Source organism: Callorhinchus milii, unplaced genomic scaffold (assembly GCF_018977255.1).
Source record: "Callorhinchus milii isolate IMCB2004 unplaced genomic scaffold, IMCB_Cmil_1.0 Scaffold27, whole genome shotgun sequence".
Lineage (NCBI taxonomy): Eukaryota > Metazoa > Chordata > Chondrichthyes > Chimaeriformes > Callorhinchidae > Callorhinchus > Callorhinchus milii.
In genome coordinates this window covers 726,217-749,763 of record NW_024704768.1, presented here as the reverse complement: position 1 = coordinate 749,763, position 23,547 = coordinate 726,217, and the positions used below count along the sequence as shown (strand labels likewise).

Sequence of the window (23,547 nt, the reverse complement as noted above, 5' to 3'; positions counted from 1 at the left end):
CAGACAATTGCGCACAGCAGCGTCCCCACAAACAGTCATGGATTGAGTGACCAAATTATTATTATTTTATTTTTGAAGAGAATATTAACCCCAGAAAAACGATCCACCAATCGACTAAAAATCGGGATCCTACTAAATGCTGGGTAAACAGAGGTGTGTTGTATAGGAAAACCTGCCAAATGTTTGGCCCCACCCAGAAATCAAACCCAGGTCCTCTTGCTTGCAAGGTGATTGCTCTAACCACTGAGCTGCAGTGAAATCTGAATCCCAGCATCAACACATGGTGACGCATGACACTCTGTGACAATGCAACAGTGTTCAGTTATCCAAACATTTTGATTGATTTGAAAAGAAACAGCAGTGTATGAACATCATCTTATGTTGTTTTTTTCAGCCAACCTTACTTCAAGTGACGCCTGTTAAATATACTAGAGCTGTAGGACCCTGTATTTAACCTTCACCACCTTGTTCTCCAGAGGGTTTGAAAGCACAAATACATTAGGTTAAATGCTGACCACAGGACGTATAAAGTATCACCACAGTGTACATTGTTCAATAGAGTGAGTAACAAATATTACGGGGTCCATCAAGCTCTGATTGCTAACATTTAGTATAGAAAATTCCATTATCATGGAGTCCTTAGCGGTTAGAGCACTTGCCTCACAAGCGAGATGACCTGGGTTTGATTCCCAGGCAGGGTGAAACCTTAGACATGTTTCCTTACTCCACATGCCTCCATTTACCTAGCGGTAAGCAGGAACCCACTTGTGAACAGAGATAGCAACATCATCAACAATTTACATTTATATAGTGCGTTTCATGTCGGGAAGATCTTCATATAACTGACTGGGAGCCTGAGCTGGGGGTGGGGAGAGAAGGTGTTCGGAAGCATGGTTGAAAGCAGTGGGGAAAGGACTCTTAGTTTAAATATAATCCAGTCTCGAGAGTGGAAGGTTTGTAGTCTATGTACTTGGGATGAAATGTTACTGTGAAGAGCAGGAGATGTTCTATGAAGGTTATCAGATCACATTTACTGGGTGAAAGCGATGCCGGAGTGCAAATCACATGTGAATTCATGTTTGTTTGTTTCTTATAAAGAGTCTGATGACCTGAATAAAGCATGACTTACAGCTGTCAGGGAACAACAAGATTCACAATCAGATAGAAATCCACAGGAATGGTCAGGTTTTGACGCAATAACAGGAGTTTAATTTCTGTAACTGGATGTATCCGTAGAGGTTGTGAATATTAAATTAAGATAAAAACTACAAAAGATATTAATCATACATATATATGATTGAGCACCGAACCAAACAGGGGCCTCAAAGTGCAAACTGCGGTCCTGCTGGAATTGAATCAGCAAAGACCAGACAAGCTTCCAGTATCAGGCGTTGGTAAGTTTCCCATTTTACTCCAGCTGAGAACACACTCTATGTGAGGCATTGGTTTAAAAAGTCATCAGAAGATGACTGGAAAGAATCACATCCATTATATAATTCATGACTGCCTGTGGGACGCTGCTGTGCGCAATCGGCTGACACGTTTCGCCCACAAAGTATACAGTCAATCCACTTTACGGTGTATCCTGTGAAGCACTTTAAGACATCTCGGAGATGTGATAAAGTTCTATAACAAATGCAAGGATTATTATTATTATGAGTTTATTATAAATATATATTATAATAAAATAATATATAATTAATATAATAATAATATATAATATATTGTTTATATTCTCAACTTGGGACATGTCAAGGCGCTTGGTATCCAGCGCCTTGGGACGTCTTCCCGACGTGAAAGGAGCTATGCAAATGTAATTTGTTGCTGTTCTTGTTTTAACGTGATGAATTAGCCTCAAGAGCTCGTGCTGTACTTTGCACAGATTCGCAGCCTGAAGGTGTCACTCAACATTAAACAATGGCTGGTTTTGGCCTCTCCAGCTCCACAAAGTTTTAAATAAAAAAATGCTATTAATATAAACCAGGGAAAGTTGGCACTTGGCAAGCTGAGCTGTGTATGAAATTATTTCACTAATTAAATGAAACATTATCCTATCAATAATTCAAACCACCCAACAGTTCAATCAGAATAGATTGACAATTCTCACTTACACATTTAATAATTCAGGAATAAAAGAACACTTCACCAAGATTAATATTTATGACAATCTCTCGTGTCCACAGAGCAGAGAACATTGGTGGTCAGCCTCACATTTAATATTTACGAGCGTGGCTTGTTCTAAAGCAGCAGCGCTGTTATTAATTTGGTAATTAATATATTTAAATATTCTATTTTAAGTCAAGGTTATTTTTCATATTTAACTAAAATAATATTTTTGATAAAATAGGTAAATAAAATGCTGGTCAGGATCAGATATAGGGGTAGTAATGTTCCAATTTCCAATATAGTAATTTTTGTGCTGTGTGTTTGAAGTTGGAAATCCTGTTATAAATACTGTAAGTAATGGAAAGAGAGACTCTCCAAGCGCTTCACAGAATATACTGTAAAGTGAATTGATTGTATATATTGTGGGCAAAACACGGCAGCCAATTGCGCACAGCAGCGTCCCACAAACAGTCGCTAGAGGACTATCTATCTAATATATATAATTTGTTTCAATCTTCAGAAGGCATTTGTTAAAATACCACAAAGAAACTTGAGGTTCCTTTTGTTTTTTTTTACATTTGATTTTAAGTTATAAATGAGAGCTTAAGTAGGGGAGCAGGCTAAATATTGTAAGATGCTTAATTTTATATTCAGACTACAGAAATACGGAAGAAATCATGATCTTTAGCTAGCCATTAAATGAACGCAGGAATTGTATAGGATGCAATTTTACTTATTTCAGATACATTTGAACTTTTGTTTTTCTCTTATAAAATGAGAAACATTGAATATAAATCCTGTGTAACTCGGATCCTACAGTGCCCAGCTCTTCTTTTATCGGCATTTGTCATTTGACAACAGCAAATGTAGACAGTAAGAATATAAAGATCTTCTATGTGGCGGTTTCTTCCCTGTCCTCTCAAGGATGATGTTTTCCTCAGGGATGTGTTGCAGTAAAATGGCTAAGGAATGATTAATTCACTTTTGTGCAGTGACTGTTACTGTTACTGGGATTTTGTGGAGATTTTGATTAAATTGGCCATTTAAATGGGGCACTAATCCTTCACGGGAAACTGTGAACACTTCCCTGCTTCCTATTTATTAGAGCTGAACGGTAAAAGCCATGCAGGCTCCAACATGAATGTACTGCGTTAACTACACAACCTACAAGATCATCGAGAAAACAAAATATTAATAATAATAATTCTTGCATTTGATACAGCGCCTTATCACGTCTTTGAGACGTATCAAAGCACTTGACAGGATACACTGTAAAGTGAATTGACTGTATATTTGTGGGTGAAACATGACAGCCAATTACGCACAGCAGTGTCCCAAATTGAGTGACCAAATTATTTATTTATTATTATTTTTGGGAGGGATTATTAGCCCCGGAAAAGCGATCTGCCAATTGAATAACAACCGGGTTCCTACTTACTGCTAGGTATACAGAGGCGTGTGGAGGAAAGAAACTTGCCCAACATTTCGCCTTGTCGGGAATTAAACCCAGGTCTCTCGCTTGCTCTATTCCTCTAAAGGCAGTGGAGACTAGAGAAGGTTGGACTTGTATTTTTATAGTGTTTTGCATGCGAGTTCATATATTATTATTATTATTTATATATGGAAAAGCCTAAAAGCATGTCATAGTTAATTAATATCAAGTGCAGTAACTATATTCGTGGGAGCCATTTGAGCTGGCAAAGCCCCAACAAACAACCATGAGGTGAATGATCAGTTCATCTGGAAGATTGTTAGCCAGGACACGAGGTCAGTCACATACAGTCACCTTCTCTTTTCAAAAATAGTGTTCAGTTGGGACTTCTAGAATTGTCTGGCGCGTTTCGCCCACAAAATATAGTCAATTCATTTTAGTGTATATTCTCTGAAGCCTTTCGAGACATGATAAGGCGCTATATGAAAAAATGCAAGGATTCTGATTATGTGTTCGTATGGGACTTGTATTTATAGCTCCGGGACACTACCCCGTGTGAAGGCGCTATATAAATACAAGTTGTTGTTGTGGACGTCTGCCTCCTAGTATGTCACTGGAGTCCCAGTCTAGACCGGGACCTCAGGCCCGGATATGGGGCTTTAACCTACAAGCTCTGAGACCAGGCAAAAGTGTTACCAAAAAGTCTAGCCAAATGAAAGAAAACACAAATTACTCTTTTGATTTGTAAAGATTATACCGTCGCATGCCTCAAAGCAATTATCTGCGGTAAATCATTTAATTAATTAACAGGAAAGACAATTTGACAGAATTTATGGCAAGATATTCCACATTGACGACGTGTGCAGGAGAAATCTCCCAAACAAGCACAGCTGGATATATGGTTAACCTCATATTAATAAGTGAAAGTCACCTCTTAGTGAATGTCTGTGTGAAAATGCTAATATAAGGAAGTTACTGACAGTGTGGGTAACATAACCAGATCAAAGTATGAACAGACAACTTAAATCTGGGACTTTACCAATACAACATAGGTTAGAAAGTGACAACATGACGAGTATTGTAGCTTACAGCTGTCACAACAATGTACAAACTTTCTCTAATATCTGCATAATTTAAAGTCACACGTGTGCAAACAGTATTTTTTTTAATTTGGTGTATTTTGTGCATATCACGCCGATGCCTGTCAGCGTTAGGAATGAAATATCTCTACTGTTTTTTGCACTTAACGTCTACATCATGCGCTGCCAGGTCAGATGTAACATGGATCCAATACAAAGCAAACATGACTCTCAGCTGCCCCAACAATGATCTTTAATCACAACTTCAACATAAACACATCCCTTGCTGCACCAGTGTGGTTTATTCCCCAGTGAGCCACCCTTGTGGTTTCTCTGAGTAACATTATTAATTTACTGCCATATTATCCCTTGTTATATACAGTGTACTCACACCAACTAAGAACTGGACAAACATTGTTCAAACATGGCATCCCATTACATTCCTATACAGACACTTGGAGAGTAGAGGTAGAAAGGTGTATAGCGAAAGAGCAGGGAATTGGGATTAAATGAAATGTGCAGGGCTATGGGGTAAAGGCGTGGGAGTGGGACTAGTTGGTAGCTCTTTCAAAGACCCGGCACAGGCACGGTTGGCCTGAATGGTCTCATAATTTTTGGGGAGGACGTGTTTGCAGGGCTATGGGGAGAGCGCAGGGGAGTGGGGTTGATTAGGGCTATGGGGAGAGTGGGGGGGGAGTGGGGTTGATCAGGGCTATGGGGAGAGAGCGGGGGAGTGGGTTTGATCAGGGCAATGGGGAGAGAGTGCGGGGGAGTGGGGTTGATCAGGGCTACGGGGAGAGTGGGGGGGGGAGTGGGGTTGATCAGGGCTATGGGGAGAGAGCGGGGGAGTGGGGTTGATTTGGAAGCTCTTTTTAAAGAGCCGACACAGACACGATGGACCGAATGGCTTCCTCCTGTGCTGTATAATTCTATGAAGTTGTCGTTGCTGTATCTGGTTAAAACCCAGTGGGTGCTGAAACGTTTAAACTCTCAAATCTCCACTTTTAATTATAATGTCTCTTACTTTCCAATTATCTGTGCCACTGGATGATGCTGCGGGTTGAACCAATAATATGAAGAGCTTGGCGAGGATCCAACACTCTCATCACACCGCTCTATTCGGCAGCGGAAAGGAACTTCAGGATAGATTTAACAATAAAATTGAAGGTCCATTATATTAAACCAAGATTTTATACTTTTCAGCATTATCATTTTATAAACAATCCATTACTTGTCAGAATTTAGAAGGCTTCCCATAAATAATACGGGAGACAGATTCAAAGTGCATTAGTGCTTTTGTGGTTCTCAGTGTCAAACTTCGCCATTATTGGAATCCTGTGCCTCTGGTTACTCGGGTTTGATTCCTGCCAGGGCTAAATGTTGGGCAAGTTTCCTTACACGCCTCTGTTTACCAGCAGTAAGTAGGAACCCAGATGTTAGTCGATTGGCGGTTCACTTTTCTGGGGGTAGTAATCCCTTAAAAAAANTAATAAATTGGTCACTCAATCCACAACTGTTTGTGGGACGCTGCTTGCGTAATTGGCTTCCGCGTTTCGCCCACAAAATAAACAGTCAATTCACTTTACAGTATATTCTGTGAAGCGCTTTGAGACATCTCGAAGATGTGATGAGGCGCTGTATCAAATAATAATAATAATAATAATCCTTGCATTTGATATAGCGCTTTTCACGTCGGGAGGACAATGCAAGGATTGTTATTATCATTATCATTATTGAGCACTCTGAACCGCGAAGAGTGTCTCACGGTGCCCTATAAACTCAGGATTCTCTCACCATTAGCAGAAGAGTTGGGTAAAACACCATCAATCCAGCCTGGGGTGTGGTAGTACCTTGGAGAGAAACAGATCTGCATCTTTTCTTGTCAGTTTGGAAACAACATGATGTTCATGGAAAGCCAATAAGCACAAGGCCTGTACTTATGATCACTTCCCCTCCCAGCGCTTCTCCAAAAAGGAGAACTGCAGAGAGGAGCAGTCAAGAAGAAAGAATAATTACATGGGAAATGTGAGCATGCGCGTGTGCATGTGGAAGTGAGGGGGACCAGCTAAATAAAACCCTCCCATGTCATTGTATGTTTAATGATTTTTGTCTTAGAAGTGAGGTAGAGCTTCAATCAAAAGTGTATAAATTATGTATTGAAGTAGTGAAGGGAATTGTAAATACCTATTTAATATTAAATTCCTTTTTCTGCAATTGAAATGTTCTGAAGGTACTAAAATGTTTAATTCCTACTAGTAACATCCTTGGGGTAATTTATCTAATGCAAACCCCTACTTACCGGCTGAGAATCGACCCTAAAGACTTATAGTCTGTGCAGTCTCTTTAACATAATCATTTGACCTGCGACTTTGGGGTAGGTCTGTCATTTTTAAAAGCCTTAGTGGGTCCCTTTTGCTGTCTGCCAGCAGCTTTGGTGATCAATCACGAAGGTGCTTGTTACTCTCTTGTGGGTAAATCCTAAAGCCCGGCAGCAGTCAGGCGTGCGACAAGTGAGCACAGAGCAATCACTCTGCCTCGTCAGACGTTTAGCCCTAATGAAAGGGTTAGCCCGTGAAAACAAGCTCAGAATTAATTGACTGCATCCCAGTCTACCTGATTCCGGCATGCATAACCAAAGCTCTATCCTGTGAAACTGCGTCGAATACAGATTTTGATATAAAAACAGGTGCAAATTAGTAACACCCTGTACTTAACCCTTTAGGTGCTGGAGTAGATTTTCAATATCCTACTTGGGACTGCTTCGAAGATCTTAATTAATTATTTATTATTATTATTAATTATTATTTATTATTATTAATTATTATTTAATTTTGAAGGGTAATAATCCCTTCAAAATAAATAATAATAATTTGGTCACTCAACCCACGACTGCTTGTGGGACGATGCTGTGCACGATTGGCTGCCACCTTGACAGTGGATTCTGTGAAGGTTTTGAGACATCTCAACAACGTGATAAGGCACAAGGATTATTAGTAGTAGTATTATTATTATCTTCAAACCTAATCCATGGGATTTAACAAATTCTCAGATGTCAAGCTGCCATCTTCACAAATGTAAATGTATCTAAAATGATCCTATATATTATAGCTATGCACTTGGCAATACAGACTCAAATATTCCCAGATTAATATTATGATCTGTGTTAGCTGACGCAAATCAAGATAGCAATTGTGACATTAATGGCCTGTAACACCCTGGGTTAGAGAGGAGGAAATCAGCTAGGGTTCCTGTTCCTGATCGCTTCTGCTGGAAGATGTATGCGTGTGCAGGCAGAGTTCAGTTTACCCCTATTGTCATCAACAACAACTTGCATTTATATAGCAGCGTTCCCATGGGGTAGCATCCTGGAGCCCTTTGTCAAATAACCTGCTCATATTCATTGTGAAAACGCCCACACGAATAACAGTGCTGAGGCCAGGGAACTGAAGAATGGGTGCATGTATACCCAATAAAACGTAAAAAGATTCAAAGACATTTGAGGATGGAGATAGCACAACAGGAGCAAAATGCTGTTTCTCCTATTCTTTTATTCCCTCTCCCATAAGTAACGCAGTAACCATTATGTGTAAGTAAATATTCCTTTAAAGTGACCAGATTCTGGTCAGCGAAATGTTTTTACATCTGCCAATAGCTGGACGTTTCAATGGTCAATGCAATCACACCGGTACTGTACAATGAGTAGGCACCTTGCTGCTGCTCTGAGTTTTGCGATCATTTCTATTCACCAACTTCTACCAAATCCTCACCTAACAGCTCAGAATAGTTCCCTGGGACCACTTCTTTCAAGATTGCATGGAAGTCAGTTTGCTTCTGATTCTGTTGCTGACAGAAATTTGACGAATAACCCACTTCACATTTGATTACTAGTGGCCATGAACTGAACAGGATTTCATTTGATTTCCATAGTTATTTATGATTGACCGTGAACTACTTGGCGGACTATTAAGCATGTTTATGTGCAGACACCTTTGAAAGTTTCTAGGGACATTCATCAATTATCCATACTGTTTGTCCCAAGACAGCACAGTGTGGGTAGATGCATGCTGATGATCCCCCTAGAACACTCTCCAACAATACTCACCCTCAGATGCTCAGAGAAGCATCTAGTTGTGAGATTTCCATTTTTTACACAATATTTCTCCTTGCTTCAACATATACACAGAATGTACAGCAACAGCCTGCCCACAGTATAGGTCTCAATGTGGATGATATCAGTTCTAGAAGTGCATTAAAACTCTTAACTAATCCTGTAGCTTAGTGTTGAGAGTGCTCGCCACTAGAGGACCTGGGTTTGATTCCCGGGCAGGGCAAAAGGTTGAGCAAGTTTCCTTACTCCAGATGCCTCTGTTAACCTAGAAGTAAGTAGGAACCTGGTTGCTAATCGATCGGCGGATCGTTTTACCGCGGGTAATAATACCTTAAAAAAATTAAATAACTTGGTCACTCAATCCACGACTGTTTATGGGATGCTGTTGTGTGCAATTGGTTGCCGCGGATTGTGGGTATATTTCGCCCACAAAATATATAGTCAATTCACTTTACAGTGTATCCTGTGAAGTGCTTTGAGACGCCTCGAAGACGTGATAAGGCACTGTGTCAAATGCAAGGATTATAACTAATTTCTAATGGTGCAACCAAATCAGTACAGCAGCTATCTTTCTGCCCAGTTTCTGCCTCTGATTTGTTTGTGGTACCATATGCGACTTGAGGTTCCCATAACACAATGCCCAGTAACACAAACAAGCACATCCTTAAGCTGTAGTACATTCTGCATATTCAATCCAAAAAGTCTTAGAATGTATTGGTGCATTGTAGAATAGCTAATTTACCTGGAAAATTGTTGGCCATAACACCAGGAAAAACTTCCCTTCTCTTTACGAATAGTGTCAATTTTGTACTTGAACAGACAGACAGGACTTTATTTTAATTTTTTAGCTGAAAGGCCCCACCTCTGACAATGCAGCCCTCCCCCTGTAGTTCACTGAAGTGTCAGCCCACACTGTGAGCTCAAAGTCTCAATATGGAACTTCAACCCCCATCACCTTCTGAGACAGAGACACAGTACTAACTGATACTTAAAGATAAACAGTAAAACTACCATGGTGGCAGTATCGAGGACAGTCACATTTTGTATTTAAAGGGAAAAGAAATAAACAGTAATTTTACAACCTGACAGGGTTAAACTGTTCTTCAATCTTTCACCCTTGAACAGACCTTCAAGGTCAAAGACTAAAAGCCCTTCCAATATTGGAGTTTTCAAACAATATCTTCAGAAAACAATTCACTGGAGTGATGGCTGAATAACTGTGACAAAGCGACCAAGGGCAAAGTGATTCATTTGAGTTTAAGAGGGTGTAGCACCATCTACACACGTCAATGTCATGTGATCTCACACCCCACAGACTTCCAGTCCCAACAATACAAATGACTGATCCTGAGCTTCAAATATTTAGTATATTTAATGGCAAACCCTGATTTTACAGCAGTTAGATTATACCTCACACATACAGTTGGAGACAATCCTGAAAAAGCTCTGAATGTAATCGTGCTGAACGACAGTAAGAATTTTCTGTAAATCTTTAACAATATTTGTTAAAAGGAAATATGGGCCAAGGGCTTGAGGTCCAGATCACTCATGATCTTATAAAGTGGAGGAACATGCTCGAGGGGCTGAATAGCCTACTCTTGTTTCTATGTTTCTATCTAATGAATATTAGAACCTCTTCATTATGGGAAACTCGAGAATAGAGTATATTTTTAAATTTAGTATAGTTTCATTCAACCTCTAAGATCCATCTCCAGGGACAAATCAATCTGAGGTCTTGGCAGATTCACAAAGTAACAATGTGGATGAAAATGTTTATAGAGGGGAAGAAGTACAGCCACTGTTGGTAGAGAAGAGGGGACAAGGGACAAGCAGGAGGTCAGAGCCCGCCTAGCGGAGGCAGCGGGTGGTGGAGTGGGGAGAGAGGAGTCTTGTGGAATATGTCAGCGCCAGGAAAATACAGTAATGACATTGTCTATGTCCCGAGAGATGAACACAAAAAGTTCATTGAGGCTTCAGGGTTTGTGACAGGAGTTTGCAGGCCTCCCAGCTGAGTATGAACACATGAAACCAATTTTCAGTGGGAAGAAAACCAACGAGGAGAGAAGAGCCAGGCAAACAATTTGTTTACAAATTCAACAACAAAAAACAAATGTGATGAATTTATTTTGATGTGTGATTTTGACACAATGTGATGATGGTTGTGTTCCTTATATTTACTAGATGAAAATGAACCCTTAAAAGACAGGTTACATTATGTCTTTGTTGTGGAGTCATTCAAATGACAACTGGACCTGATAACATTCTGTTCATATCAGCAGTACTGTGTCACAGAATTGCCCAGAGATATCCAAGTGGAATGATTTAAAGTCACTGCTGTCAGTACAATGTGTGGTTTGGTTATCAGACTAAATCTGAAGTTTCAGGCTAAAATCCGAGGTGATATCATCCTGTTTTACTTAATCACATTTGATTTGCCTGCTCTCCACAAGATTATCAAGTCAATTCCAAAATTTCCATCAGAGTCAAAAATGTTGAAGTCATTCTCTGATAAAAGCTTGCCATTTTCTCACAGGGATTTGTAAAATCTCTTTGACCGTGCCTTCAGCTCCCCTCTCGACTCTCTACCCCCTCCTCGCTCCCTCCCTTCCCTCCCCTCACCCTGACCATTTCCCCCTCCTCGCTCCTCCTCCCTCCCTCACCCTGACCATTTCCCCCTCCTCGCTCCCTCCCTTCCCTCCCCTCACCCTGACCATTTCCCCCCAATGCTCGGGTCCTGACCCAACTGTACAGCGCCTTGGGACGTCCTCCCGACGTGAAAGTCGCTCAATAAATGGAATCTTGTTGTTGTAAAAGCTGGATGGAAGTTCCGAACTTATTGGTAGTTCCACATTTTCACGTGGTGACATATTGTTCAACCCGTGGTGTGCAAGCCACCAAGGTTATGACCCCTCAGGAGTAGACATTTGGTCTATCAAGCCTGTTCTGTCATTACATTGTTCATTCCATTTTCCCATCTACCTTCCATATCTCTTTGTATCTACACCAAGCATCCAGCCTTCTTTCCATTTCTTGAATTTCTCAACTGATTGTATATAATAATACTTGCATTTGATACAGCGTCTTATCACATCTTTGAGACGTCTCAAAGCGCTTTGCAGAATATACTGTAAAGTGAATTGACTGTGTACTTTGTGGGCGAAACACAGCAGAATTCCACAAACAGTCAGGGATTGAATGACCAATTCATTTTATTTAAAATTTGAAGGAATTATTACCCTCGGAAAAATAATCCGTCAATCAACTAACAACTGGGTTTCTACTACTGCTGGGTAAACAGAGGCGGGTCGAGTAAGGAAACCTGGCCAACATTTCACCCTGCCGGGAATCGAACCCAGCTCCTCTCACTTGCAAACGAGTGCTCTAACCACTGAGCTACAGGACTCCACTTATATCTATATTCTGAGCCACATTTTCAAATGTTGGTTCCACATTGTGTGTAAAGATTTCTTTCCGGACTCCTCTTTCACCAGTTATGCTCTTATTTTACTTATGTCCTCTTTATCCTAGGCTGATCAAAAGCCCTTCTTATAAACTTATACAGTGTCTTTGAACAGGAACAAATGGCTGTCATTCTGACTCACTTATCGTACGGTAGTTGTACTCTTCTGATTTTACCTCTGGTTCCAGATGTAACCCGAGAGGCTGCTTCACTCCCTGCCGCCCACTAAAGCAGTGTTCAACCAGCAACCGAATAACTGGATTGAACAGACCTAATATGAGCACCCTTGTGTTGTGACAAATGAGTAATGACTGGGGTGGCAGAAGGTGGGGGAGGAGGAATTTCATTAGTGCTTTCTGGCAAACTGCAATTAATTTTAAAGAGGTTCTCAGCTACTGGGTGGAAGATGGGAGAAGTGTAATCAGATCTGCCGCTTTGGTGACGAACATTATAGTCTGGTTATAGAACAAGACCGCGGCCTTGAGCATGAGGAAAGGTTGCACAGCCACCTATACAGACATTCCCAGGTTTGATCCTTGGTATGAGATAGAATAGCAATTGTAGCTACAATTCAGTGCCACTGATCCAGTATCTCAAAAGGTTGCAATGAACGAAGCCACTCCCTTAACGTCAGACAGACAACTTTTCCTTAGTTCTTTAATTTAGTAACAGAATTAAACATTCCAGCAAAACTTTACAAAATCCTACACTTTACAATCAAAACATCTAAATAAATTTGCTGCACATAATAAGCAATTGGAAGAATAAATCTCTGCCAATCCCTCTCGGTGTTGGTAGATTGTATTGTTTAATAATGAATTAGTACAAATTAGATTGCATTTGGCTGTCTGACCTTCAGTAATCCATGTAAATTATTGAAATAACACAGTGAAGCTCTGTGTAAACACACCAAATGAACACAACTGCATGACCGTATAATTTTCAAATATTCCAATCGTTGCCATTTTCAGTGCTATCAATTTTTTACTCAGAGACAGGAGAAGTATTCAATCTGCATTTTATAAGAGCTGTCAGCGACTGAACTGTCGGAAAAGGATTATATAGGAACATTGATATTTGGGTTATCTGAATTAAATTGATTCTATTCATTTCTCTTCCACTTGACACAAAACCATCAACAGTTTTGCAGTAATTGAATGAATGAATGAATGAAAATGAATGAATGAGTAGGTCTTAAATTCTGCCTCAACATATACCAATTATAGAATAAGATCCCAATGCCATGTTGTCTTACACACCAAGCAATCCTGTATCCCTGCTCATATTATTATGAATGTATTGTAATACCACAAACAAATACAATAGCGAAGTGTGTAATACTGTCTTGTTTCCGTACCTGATCTGATACTTTGGACCCTTTTCTACCCCCAAACAATATCTCTCTAAACCCACTAAAAAACACAAGGTTTAATTTTTACTCATTTAGAACTAACGCCGTATTTATAATAATCCCGAGGAGTTATAGCAAGGAAAGTTGAGTATGGAAAAACGAATGGCAATTACAGAGTGATTTGATTTATCCTTAAGGTTTCAGCTTGGCTTATTTGGTTTCACAGTCACCTCTATAAAGCCCACATCAGCACTTGAGCTCATTTTGAGGCCCGTCACTGCATTGCTGGCAGTGCCATTCCTCAGATGAGATGTTAAACGAGGGTCCCAACTGCTTGATCAGGTGGACATTAACGATTGCATTACATGATTCAAAAAGAGAAGGGAGTTTCGCTGATGTGTATGGCAAACAATCCTCCAGATAAGTTGGTCATACCACGATAATATGATTTGACCGGTTCAGTTCTATCTGAGGTGGTCTGTCTTCTTCACTGGGCAAACTGCTCTAACCTTAAATCCCTATTCTTTTTCATACAATTTTATAGTGTTCCTAATCAAATATTTACCCAAGTCCCTTTTAAATTATGCTATGATCTGTCTAAGTTGCAACTTATGGCAAAACATCCTGTTCTAATAGTACTTTACGTGAAAACATTTCTAACTCCCACCTTAGCTCTTCCAGCAACTGATGCCTAGATATAGATGCGCCATATTATTTGTTTCAAAATTAGATTTAACTTAAAATATTCAGTTGCATACAGATATAACTGGTAAGTATGATCATAAAAGATTACAGTGAAAGATTTGGTAGTAGCACATCTAATATATTTATGGTATTCTCAATATCATCTATGAAGAAGGAACTAAGATAAATGGAAAGCATGCAAAATTGGAGTAATTTGTATATACATAGAGACACTTATTTCTGAGCAAATGGTTCGATACATTTCTGTCACCATTTAAAGGAACATACTTAGTTGAAGCAATAGCACACAAATAAAAAGTGGAAGCAAGAGTATGGCAAGTAATTACATTTCAGATGTAGTGAGTAAACAGACATTAGGAATTAATACTATGCTTACCACAACATCAGAGCTTATTTAGAAAGGGATATTTCTGTTGCCTGAATTGTTGAGACTGTGAGATTACACAGTCCCATTCAGCATGAAGACAGTGTTGTTTTTATTCATACAACGGGGCAATACAATACAATACCTAAGATTGATAAATCTGAATCAGTCTGTCAGTCAGTTACTCATTTGTTCCAAGTTATACAGTGGTGATATGAAATTGTCACTTTATACACTCTGACAGACTTAAAGTTGGTATATAAGTAACCAGCTGCTTGTATCTGAACCAACAACAACAACAAAATTACATTTGTATAGCGTTTCACCAAACACGTATAATGGGCTTTGCAAGCTTATAAACTTTGGATTTTATAGTTTCAAAAATGTTATGTTGTGTTTGGTTGAAAAGCAGGCTCACTCATCCCCAGCACATACCCTAAGTGAAATAGATAGCCATCGGGTTATTGTGCATTTGAGAACCTGATAAACGCTTCAAAGGACTTTGAGTAGTCCTTGGAATAAATGAAACTCAAACAATCACATTTCCCTGGTTCAGGATGCTACCTAGTGGCCACCCAGAGACTGAGCACACACAGTATGGTGAGGAATAGGTGACAGAATCTGAACAATACTTTATGGCATGATGAAATGTTTTCACTGAAGAGAACATAGAATGCTTTGTTAGATCCATTTTCTGAAAGTGACTAAAGGTATTCTGGCAAACACAATTTAAAACACAAAAATCTGAAGAAGATTAAGGCAGGGATTTTTCATTGTGAAAGAAACAACCACAATTTCAAACCATCTTTATTCCACTAAAAGCTGCCAGTGGCAAAACAGCAATTATGGTTTCTCCCTATCTCCCCTCACTGACCTTTTTAAATAATTCATAGAGTCCTGTAGCGTAGTGGCTAGTGCGCTCACCTCACAAGCGAGGAGACCTGGGTTCGATTCCTGGCAGGGCGAAATGTTCGGCAAGTTTCCTTACTCCAAGCACCTCTGTTTGCCGAGCAGTAAATAGGAAACCAGTTGTTAGTTGATTGGCAGATCACTTTTCCAAGGATAATAATTTCTTCAAAAAATAATAATTTAGTCACTCAATTCACAACTGTTTGTGGGACGCTGCTTTGCGTAATTGGCTGCTGCATTTCGCCCACAAAATACACAGTCAATTCACTTTACAGTGTACTCTGTGAAGCGCTTTGAGACGTCTAAGACGTGATAAGGCACTGTATCAAATGCAAGGATTATTATTATTAAATTTGTAGAGCTTTTGCACTCAATAGAGACTCACTCTATTTTAATCTCTTTTGCATGAACAAGTGCAGGCCAAACTATTCTTAGTTATTTTAAAGCAATCTACCTGCTTCAGTCCCCTCCCCATCAATTATTTGAAGTCCACTTAATCACAATAATATTAAAAAATTATTACACAATAAAAAAGTTTAATGATGTCACCCTAGAGGAAACATAAGCAATTTTCTGCAATGTCTCATCCCCCCTCCATTTCTCTCACTCACACACACACTTCCACTATCAGCACAAAAGCATCCAGAAAGCAATAATAACAATAACAATCCTCGGATTTGATATATATTCCCTTCACGTCAGCAATTCACAGGGTTTGGGGTAAAGTGTAGTGACTGAATATTTTGTGGGTGATTTACAGTCCACTTAAATCGAATTTTAAATATTTAGTTAGATAAAATAACTAATCTGGTTTCTTGAGATTGTGTGAGGCATGGAGCAAGAATACTCAATTACAAACATCCTGCAGTGAATTAAATGGGTCTACAGACTGCTCGTCATGTGCAGTGCCCATTTCTCCTGTTTATTGACTCGAAAGAATCACAGATGGATTACATTGTTAGTCTGTCTATTGTACCTTGTATCTCACTCTTCATAAAAATTCCATTCCAATAAATTCTTCTGTGGTGTGTCAGGACATTTCAGTCATTGCTGCACAATGCGATGTGTGGGCATTAATCGCAATTGCACAAGTGTGGTCACACAGATTACAATCAGGTCCCTTTTCTTCCTGGAGCTGTCAGGCTTCATCTTGACTGCGACCACTGTGATGTCAAGGATGATTTTGTCAGAAGTCAATATCTTAATCTTAAAAATCTTGGCTGCTGTCATAACTACTGTATTTTATCATTAACTGTTTGTTGTACAATTTGATCAATGGTACTTGTTTTAATGAGGCACAGAAAGTTTCGCTACTTATACATTCATATGTATGAACAGTGCCTCAAATAACTTGAATATTAAACACCCCCAGTTTGGGTGCCCAGCCAGCGATGTTAAGTGCTTTGAGACGTACTCCCAATGTGATAGCTATATAAAATTGTATTGTATGGATCTCATTTCAATCTGATAAAACGTTATTTAAAAAAAGTATTTTTATAACAAGAATTGTAACTTGGGTGAGGTATCAGAGGGTGTCAGACACCCGGCCCTCCAAAACAAAAGGGTGTCTGTGGAACCGAACCCCAGTGGAAGGACAAAAGGAGTCAAACATCTTCAGGAGAAAATTTGGAGGAGGATATTGTCGAGAGAGAGAGAATTTTTTTTGTGAGGATTGGGGTTTTCATAGAGTAGCCAGAGAGAAACTGTTTCCTCTGGTGGGTGGGTCGGTAACCAAAGGAAATAGATTTAAGATATTTGGCAAAAGAACCAGAGGGGAGATGAGGAGAATTTTTTTTACCCAGAGAGTTGTTACGGTCTGGAATTCAAAATCTGAAAAGCAGATTGAATAATAGCTTTCAGAATGGAATTTCGATGAGTACTTAAAAAGGAAAAATGTGCAGGGCTATGGGGTAAGAGTGGGGGTAGTGGGACTAGTTGGGGTAAGAGTGGGGGTAGTGGGACTAGTTGGGGTAAGAGTGGGGGGAGTGGGACTATTGGGGTAAGAGTGGGGGGAGTGGGACTATTGGGGTAAGAATGGGGAGAGTTGGACTATTGGGGTAAGAATGGGGGAGTGGGACTAGTTGGGGTAAGTACGGGGGAGTGGGACTAGTTGGTAGCTCTTTCAAAGAGCCAGTACAGGCACGAGGGGCTGAATGGCCTCCTTCTGTGCTATAAAATTCTATGATTCTATGAATTGAAATTCTCAGGCGCATTTGTCTGAGCATTTGAAGGTAGCTGTGCATCTATTTCCTTGTAATTAATTAGAAATGTTATAATAATCCGGGGTATTTACTGCTGGTTCTAGACATTATTTTCTTGTCTTACCTTAAAATAACTGATTATAAAGATTGATTTCTGTTTCCCAAAGCTATTTACCCTGGTTTCCTTTTGTTGGCAGCTCCAATTAAAATCTTTCCAATGAGCACTGAAGCTTGGCCTGATGATACTATATTTTCATTATGAGATAGTTTACATGTATTTTCATTATTGTTGGTGAGACAGAGGAAATTATGCTTTAGCTGTTGGCTCTACTGATGGCACTCTAAGGCATTTTAACTCTAAGGACGTCCTCCCGACGTGAAAAGCGCTATATCAAATGCAAGGATTATTATTATTATTATTTTTTCAAAAACAAATCAGCATTTTTATAGTGTTCAGGTCAAGCACTACAAGAACTATCCAGCACTATATATAGGCATATATAAATGCAAGTTGTTATTGTTGTTAACATGCCAAAGCATTTCACGTGCAAATTCTTTCAATGGCTGCTTTTGTAGGTGAACCTGGAGGTCATTTGCATCAGCTAGGTCACAGCAACAGCTATGGAGTGAATGATCAAGTAGTCCAGAGCATTTTGGCTAGGGTCCTGGTAGAAACTTTCTCTTCTTTTTGAACAGGCATCTCTAGCATACAGACAGACGGAACCTTGACCATAAAAGGCCGCACCTCCAAAGTAATGCAATTTCTAAAATCCACATTTTTTGTCCTAGAATATCAAGTTCACTGAAAATATAATTTGTTTTCCAATGAAAGCACTCCAAAGCTTCAATCTTAGATTTGATTTTAGTAATTCAGTTTGAAGCACACATGGTGTTGGGATCTCCCTGCAGTCATTCATCTAACAATATCTCAAGGTATTGCACCTCCTGGAGTTAATATTCTACACTGGTAGTGGAGTCAGGGTTGTAAAACACCAGATTAGTGCTTCATACACTTTTGCGCAATAGTGGTCAGCTCTGAGTCAATACAAGCTTAGTATTGAGGGGTAAAGTCCTGTGATTTAATCACAGAGACTGCGCTCGATTGTCTGGTAAGCATGTGCTAAAATGTCTTTCAGTTTAAATCAAATTTAGCTTGATGTGTTTGTGTGTATGTGTGTTGTGTGTGTGTGTGATTATTTGTTGCGATTCTTTAGTAAACTTTACGAAAAAGAAAATAATTTATGCCTGAAATTGAAAGCATGATCCAACCACTTTAATGGGCCTATGTAAAGTCGGGAGAGAATGGAACATTGTTTAAAGCTTGTAAGTTGGTGAGAATCTTCACAATTCAGTTGGTTAAGGGAGTTTCACCTTTCATAGAAGTATTGATTATTGTATATCAAGAACCAGTGAAAACTCCAGTCATGTAGTGCGATCGTATTTCAGTTGATATGTGTCAGCCTGTTAGTGGGATCCACAGTACCTGTAGTTTCATGCCTCACAGAGGTGCTATCCTTTGGATGAGATGTTATACCAATCCCCCAGTTTGCCTGTTTAGGTGGACGTTAAAGATCAATGGCATTATTTGAGAAGATAGTTTCTCTCAGTGACCTATCAAATAATGGGCTTAATGACAATTTATATTGTTGCTACAGAGCTTGCTTATCTGGATTGTACTTTTATTTCTCCAACACCCCCTTCACTCCCCTGCTCCACCATTCATAAAATCCAATCGATTCAAAACTCTGCTGCCCATATCCTCACCTGTACCCCCATCACCCCGGTCTTTGCTAGGCTCCACTGGCTCCCTATTGTGAAAAGGATCAATTTCAAGGTCCTCACACTCGCATACAAATCAAGTCACTCACTGACACCTCCCTATCTCTCTGACCTGCTTACACCCCACTCCTCTGCCTGCCCCCGACATTCAGCTGGCTCTGGCCTCCTGCACGTCTCTCACCTACTCCGCTTCATCATTGGCGTACATGCCTTCAGCCACTAAGCCTGGAAGCTACGGTTCCCTGCCTTAATCCCTCCACCTTCCCCCCTCCTGCCCCATGTTCAGATCTCACCTGAACACCTTCCTCTTCAACCATGCCTACGGAAACATTCCTCCTCTCCCCAGCTCAGCGTCAAGCTCCGCCACTGTTAAGTGCTCCAAGACACTCCCTGTAATGAAGGGTGCTATACGAATGCATGTTGTTGTTATTGACTGAATATACATATACTGTATGTATGTTACTGCAATTTCATTCAGTCAGTTCCTGTTTGCTTTATCCCTCTTCAACTGGTGCAATAGGGAAGGACTGGGCCGATGACATATTCCGAACATGAACCCAAGCAATGATCCCATCAAATTCTCTGTTGAACTTTCAGTTTGAAATGTAAACTCCATGATCGACCTCAATCAGCAAAAGTGAACATTATTAATGGTAGCTTACAGGAACATTGGCAACTGATTCACACCCTGAGGATGGCAAAGAGTCTATTGATCACTTATGTCCTTTGGGTATTTGGAGGACTCTTCGGCCTCCATCATGTTTACCTGAGGAGAGATAGTCATGCCTTACTATGGATGGTCACGTTTGGTGGATTTGGAGTAGGGTGGCTCAGGGAATTTTGGCGATTACCAAAGTATGTCGAAAATTCAAACAAACCCTCGAGAAATAGACAAAAAAGTCAACAACCATTGATGAACATGAGCCGTGTTTTTGGCCAGATAGCAGTTGGTATTTACTTTGGCGTAGTCGCTCTCATAGGTCTGTCATCGTTAAGTAGTTTCTATATCTTGGCTTTGCCCCTGTCAGTCACACTTGGTGTTCATCTGGTTGCCAATGTTGGGGAGGAGACTTCAGATGTTGGGAAGACAATGCTTGCCTCCATTATTACATCTCCCATATTCTACGGACGACCCATTGCAACAATACCCATCAGTATTGTTGCCACTATTACCTCTGCTCAATGCCGTCAGTATAAGGTTTCGAGCCACATGGAAGAGAACCTAAGCGTCCGTCTCTACAGACTGGGGCTAGCTTGCTTAGCGTTCACCATGCCAATTTCCTACTGCGTGTTCTACAACACCACGGTTACTGTCACATACATCGCAGATACCATCGGCCTGATCCTAGACTCGCTCCGGATATTCCCTTCCATCAGTGGTTTTCTCGAGTCCGCACTCCTGCTCCCATACCATATGTGGAAGCTGCTTACAGGTGGGATCCACTTGAGCTACGAGTATAACCAGGAGTGGGCCAGGATATTTGATTCTGTCGCTACCATTCAAGCCGAACGGAAGAAGCTGGCATATGAGGTAACTTGAAAACAATTGAGTGATAAACATTACTTTCCATCGCTGTCCAGACTTCCTCCAGTCCCACCCACCCCAAACTGCATTCATAGCAAATCTTCTGGTGATATAAATAGTGTACAATAATAATGACAATACATCTTTTAGAATTACAATCAATATAATATTCAACACAGAATTAATATACAAGTAAGCAATTTAGAGATATAGTGATATATTAGTTGTAAAGATGCGCGGAACCAAGCCATTCAGCTCAACTAGTCCGTACTGATGTTTATACTTCACATAAATCATTATTGTTAAACATACCTTTGAATCTGCTGCCTCTTCAGCGCTAGATTGATATAATTTGGCTCGAGAGCTCCCTGAGGCATCTTGACTTTGAGTCCAGTACTATGTAATAGGCTGGTTACATCAGAAATTCTCAAATATGTGGTGAGTTGCTAATCTCTGTGATTCCACTGTGGGGAGAGGGAAAAGAGGAAGAGACAGGTAATACCACAGGGAAAGAGGGGAAAATCAAATGGAAAGTCACACAATGCTGTTGCCACACTGGTAGAGGCCAGAGAGCTGTGTGTGCAGCTGGAGGTGATGCTTAGCATGAAGAACATATAAGAGAACAGAAAATAAATACTTCAATCCCTCCATTCCTTGCCACTCCCCCGCCTATCTCTCTAACCCCTCTCTCCCCAAGGCAGTACCCACTGCCTCCGCTCTACTGGGTCCGGGCTCCTCCACGTCCCCCAAATCCTCCGCTTCACCATCGCGGCCGTGCCTTCAGCTACTACACCCCAAAACTTTGGAACTCCCTCCCTCAACTCCTTTGCCTCGCCCCCTCCTTCCTCATCTTCAGGTCGCACTTAAGACCTTCCTTTTCGATCGCGCCTACGGTCATCTTCCCCCTCCCCCAGCTCGGCCTCGGGCTCCACCATTGTTAAGCTCTGAGATGCCGCCCGGCGGGGAGGGCACTATATAAGCGCAAGTTGTTGTTTTTGTTTAGAAAAATTATTTCAGGCAATAGCCTTTTATACATAACAAGTGACAATCACCAGGATCGCTTTTCCAGGGGTAATAATCCCTTCAAAAAAATAATGATAATAAATTGGTCACTCAATCCACGACTGTTTGTGGGACCCTACTGTGAGCCATTGGCTGCCACGTTTCACCCACAAAATATACAGTCAATTCACTTTACATTATATTTTGTGAAGCGCTTTAAGATAACTTGAGACATAAGGCATTATTTCAAATGCAAGGATTATTATTAGAATTTAAGGTGCCTTCTTATAGGAGAATAGTGTTGTATTTGTGCTGCAACTTTTTCAATGACATTTTTGTAATATCTACCCTTGAGGTGCTGGGATTACAGGACAAAGCTACTCGGGAAGATATCAACAAAAGCTACAGAGAGATGGTGAAACGCTGGCATCCCGACCACAACCCACACAATTTAAATGAAGCACAACAACAATTCCTTGAGATTCAGGCAGCGTATGAAGTACTGACAAAGCCAAAGAATGAAGAGACACTTTAATGCTGTAGTACCCTTTGTAACGTCTTACTGAGAATTACTTGAACCAACCAGTCATTTCCCAAATAAATCCTAATAGCATATTGGAGGGGAAAGGGGGCAGGGTGTCATAGTTCTTAAATGTAGTGGCAGATAAGGTGAAAATGTAAATAGAAACCTAGCAAATGCAGCACCTGCCAGCACACTTAAAGCTCAAGTATAAAAATCAATACAAAAAAGATAATTTGGTTACTCAATTCCTGACTGCTTATGGGACACTGCTGTGCGTAATTGGCTGCCAAGTTTTGCCCACAAAATACACAGTCACTACACTTTACAGCATATTCTGTGACGTGCTCTGAGACATATCAAGTTTGAGGCACTATATCAAATCCAAGGATTATTATTATTAATCAATTTGCAGAGCTTTTGCACTCAACAGAGACTCACTCCATTTTAATCTCCTTTGTAGCAGAGCATGAACAAGTGCAGCCCAAACTATTCTTAGTTATTTCAAAGCAATCTATCTGCCTCAGTCCCCTCCCCATCAATTATTTGAAGTCCACTTAATCACAATAATATTTAAAAAATTACACAATAAAAAAAGTGATTTAAAAAGTCTGCCCGTGTCAAAAATTTTCTTCACATTATTGTTGCATATGCACAAGCTGACCTGAACATCTGACCATAAGAAAATAAGAATTTGCCGGCGAAAGAAAACTAAGGTCTATCTAGTTCGCCTTCCAACACCCTGGCAGTCGTTTGACATGTCGTATCCCAAACTATACATTGTATCCCGAGATATATGATATTATAATAAATATATTCAAGGAAGTACAAGGAAAGCAACTAAATTCACAATATGTTATTTAGTTAAATGTTATAAAGAACCTTTGCTGTTTAATCTCAACATGTTTAAAAGGTAGTGTCCCAGAGCGCTTAAAAATCTACTTAAATAGAACTACCCTGCCCAGAAACTTTACAACAAGGCCTTTTAATGGTTAAAATCCCTAAA

At 40.1% G+C, this 23,547-nt stretch overlaps 1 protein-coding gene across 1 annotated transcript; it reads left to right on the top strand.

The window, feature by feature from the left end:
- The first annotated feature begins 18,773 nt into the window (after positions 1–18,773).
- Positions 18,774–23,130, top strand: dnajc22 (DnaJ (Hsp40) homolog, subfamily C, member 22). Its single transcript, XM_007909990.2, has 3 exons — positions 18,774–18,824; positions 20,015–21,025; positions 22,377–23,130. The coding sequence occupies exons 2-3, from the start codon at positions 20,189–20,191 to the stop codon at positions 22,554–22,556; spliced, it is 1,017 nt and encodes a 338-aa protein (XP_007908181.1). The 5' UTR covers positions 18,774–18,824; positions 20,015–20,188; the 3' UTR covers positions 22,557–23,130.
- The last annotated feature ends 417 nt before the right edge of the window (positions 23,131–23,547 follow it).

Excerpts from the sequence above, each read along its gene's own strand:
- dnajc22 (XM_007909990.2), top strand. The coding sequence starts at position 20,189 with ATGGCAAAGAGTCTATTGATCACTTATGTCCTTTGGGTATTTGGAGGA. Across the intron at positions 21,026-22,376 it reads GGAAGAAGCTGGCATATGAG|GTGCTGGGATTACAGGACAA; the intron begins GTAACTTGAAAA and ends TCTACCCTTGAG.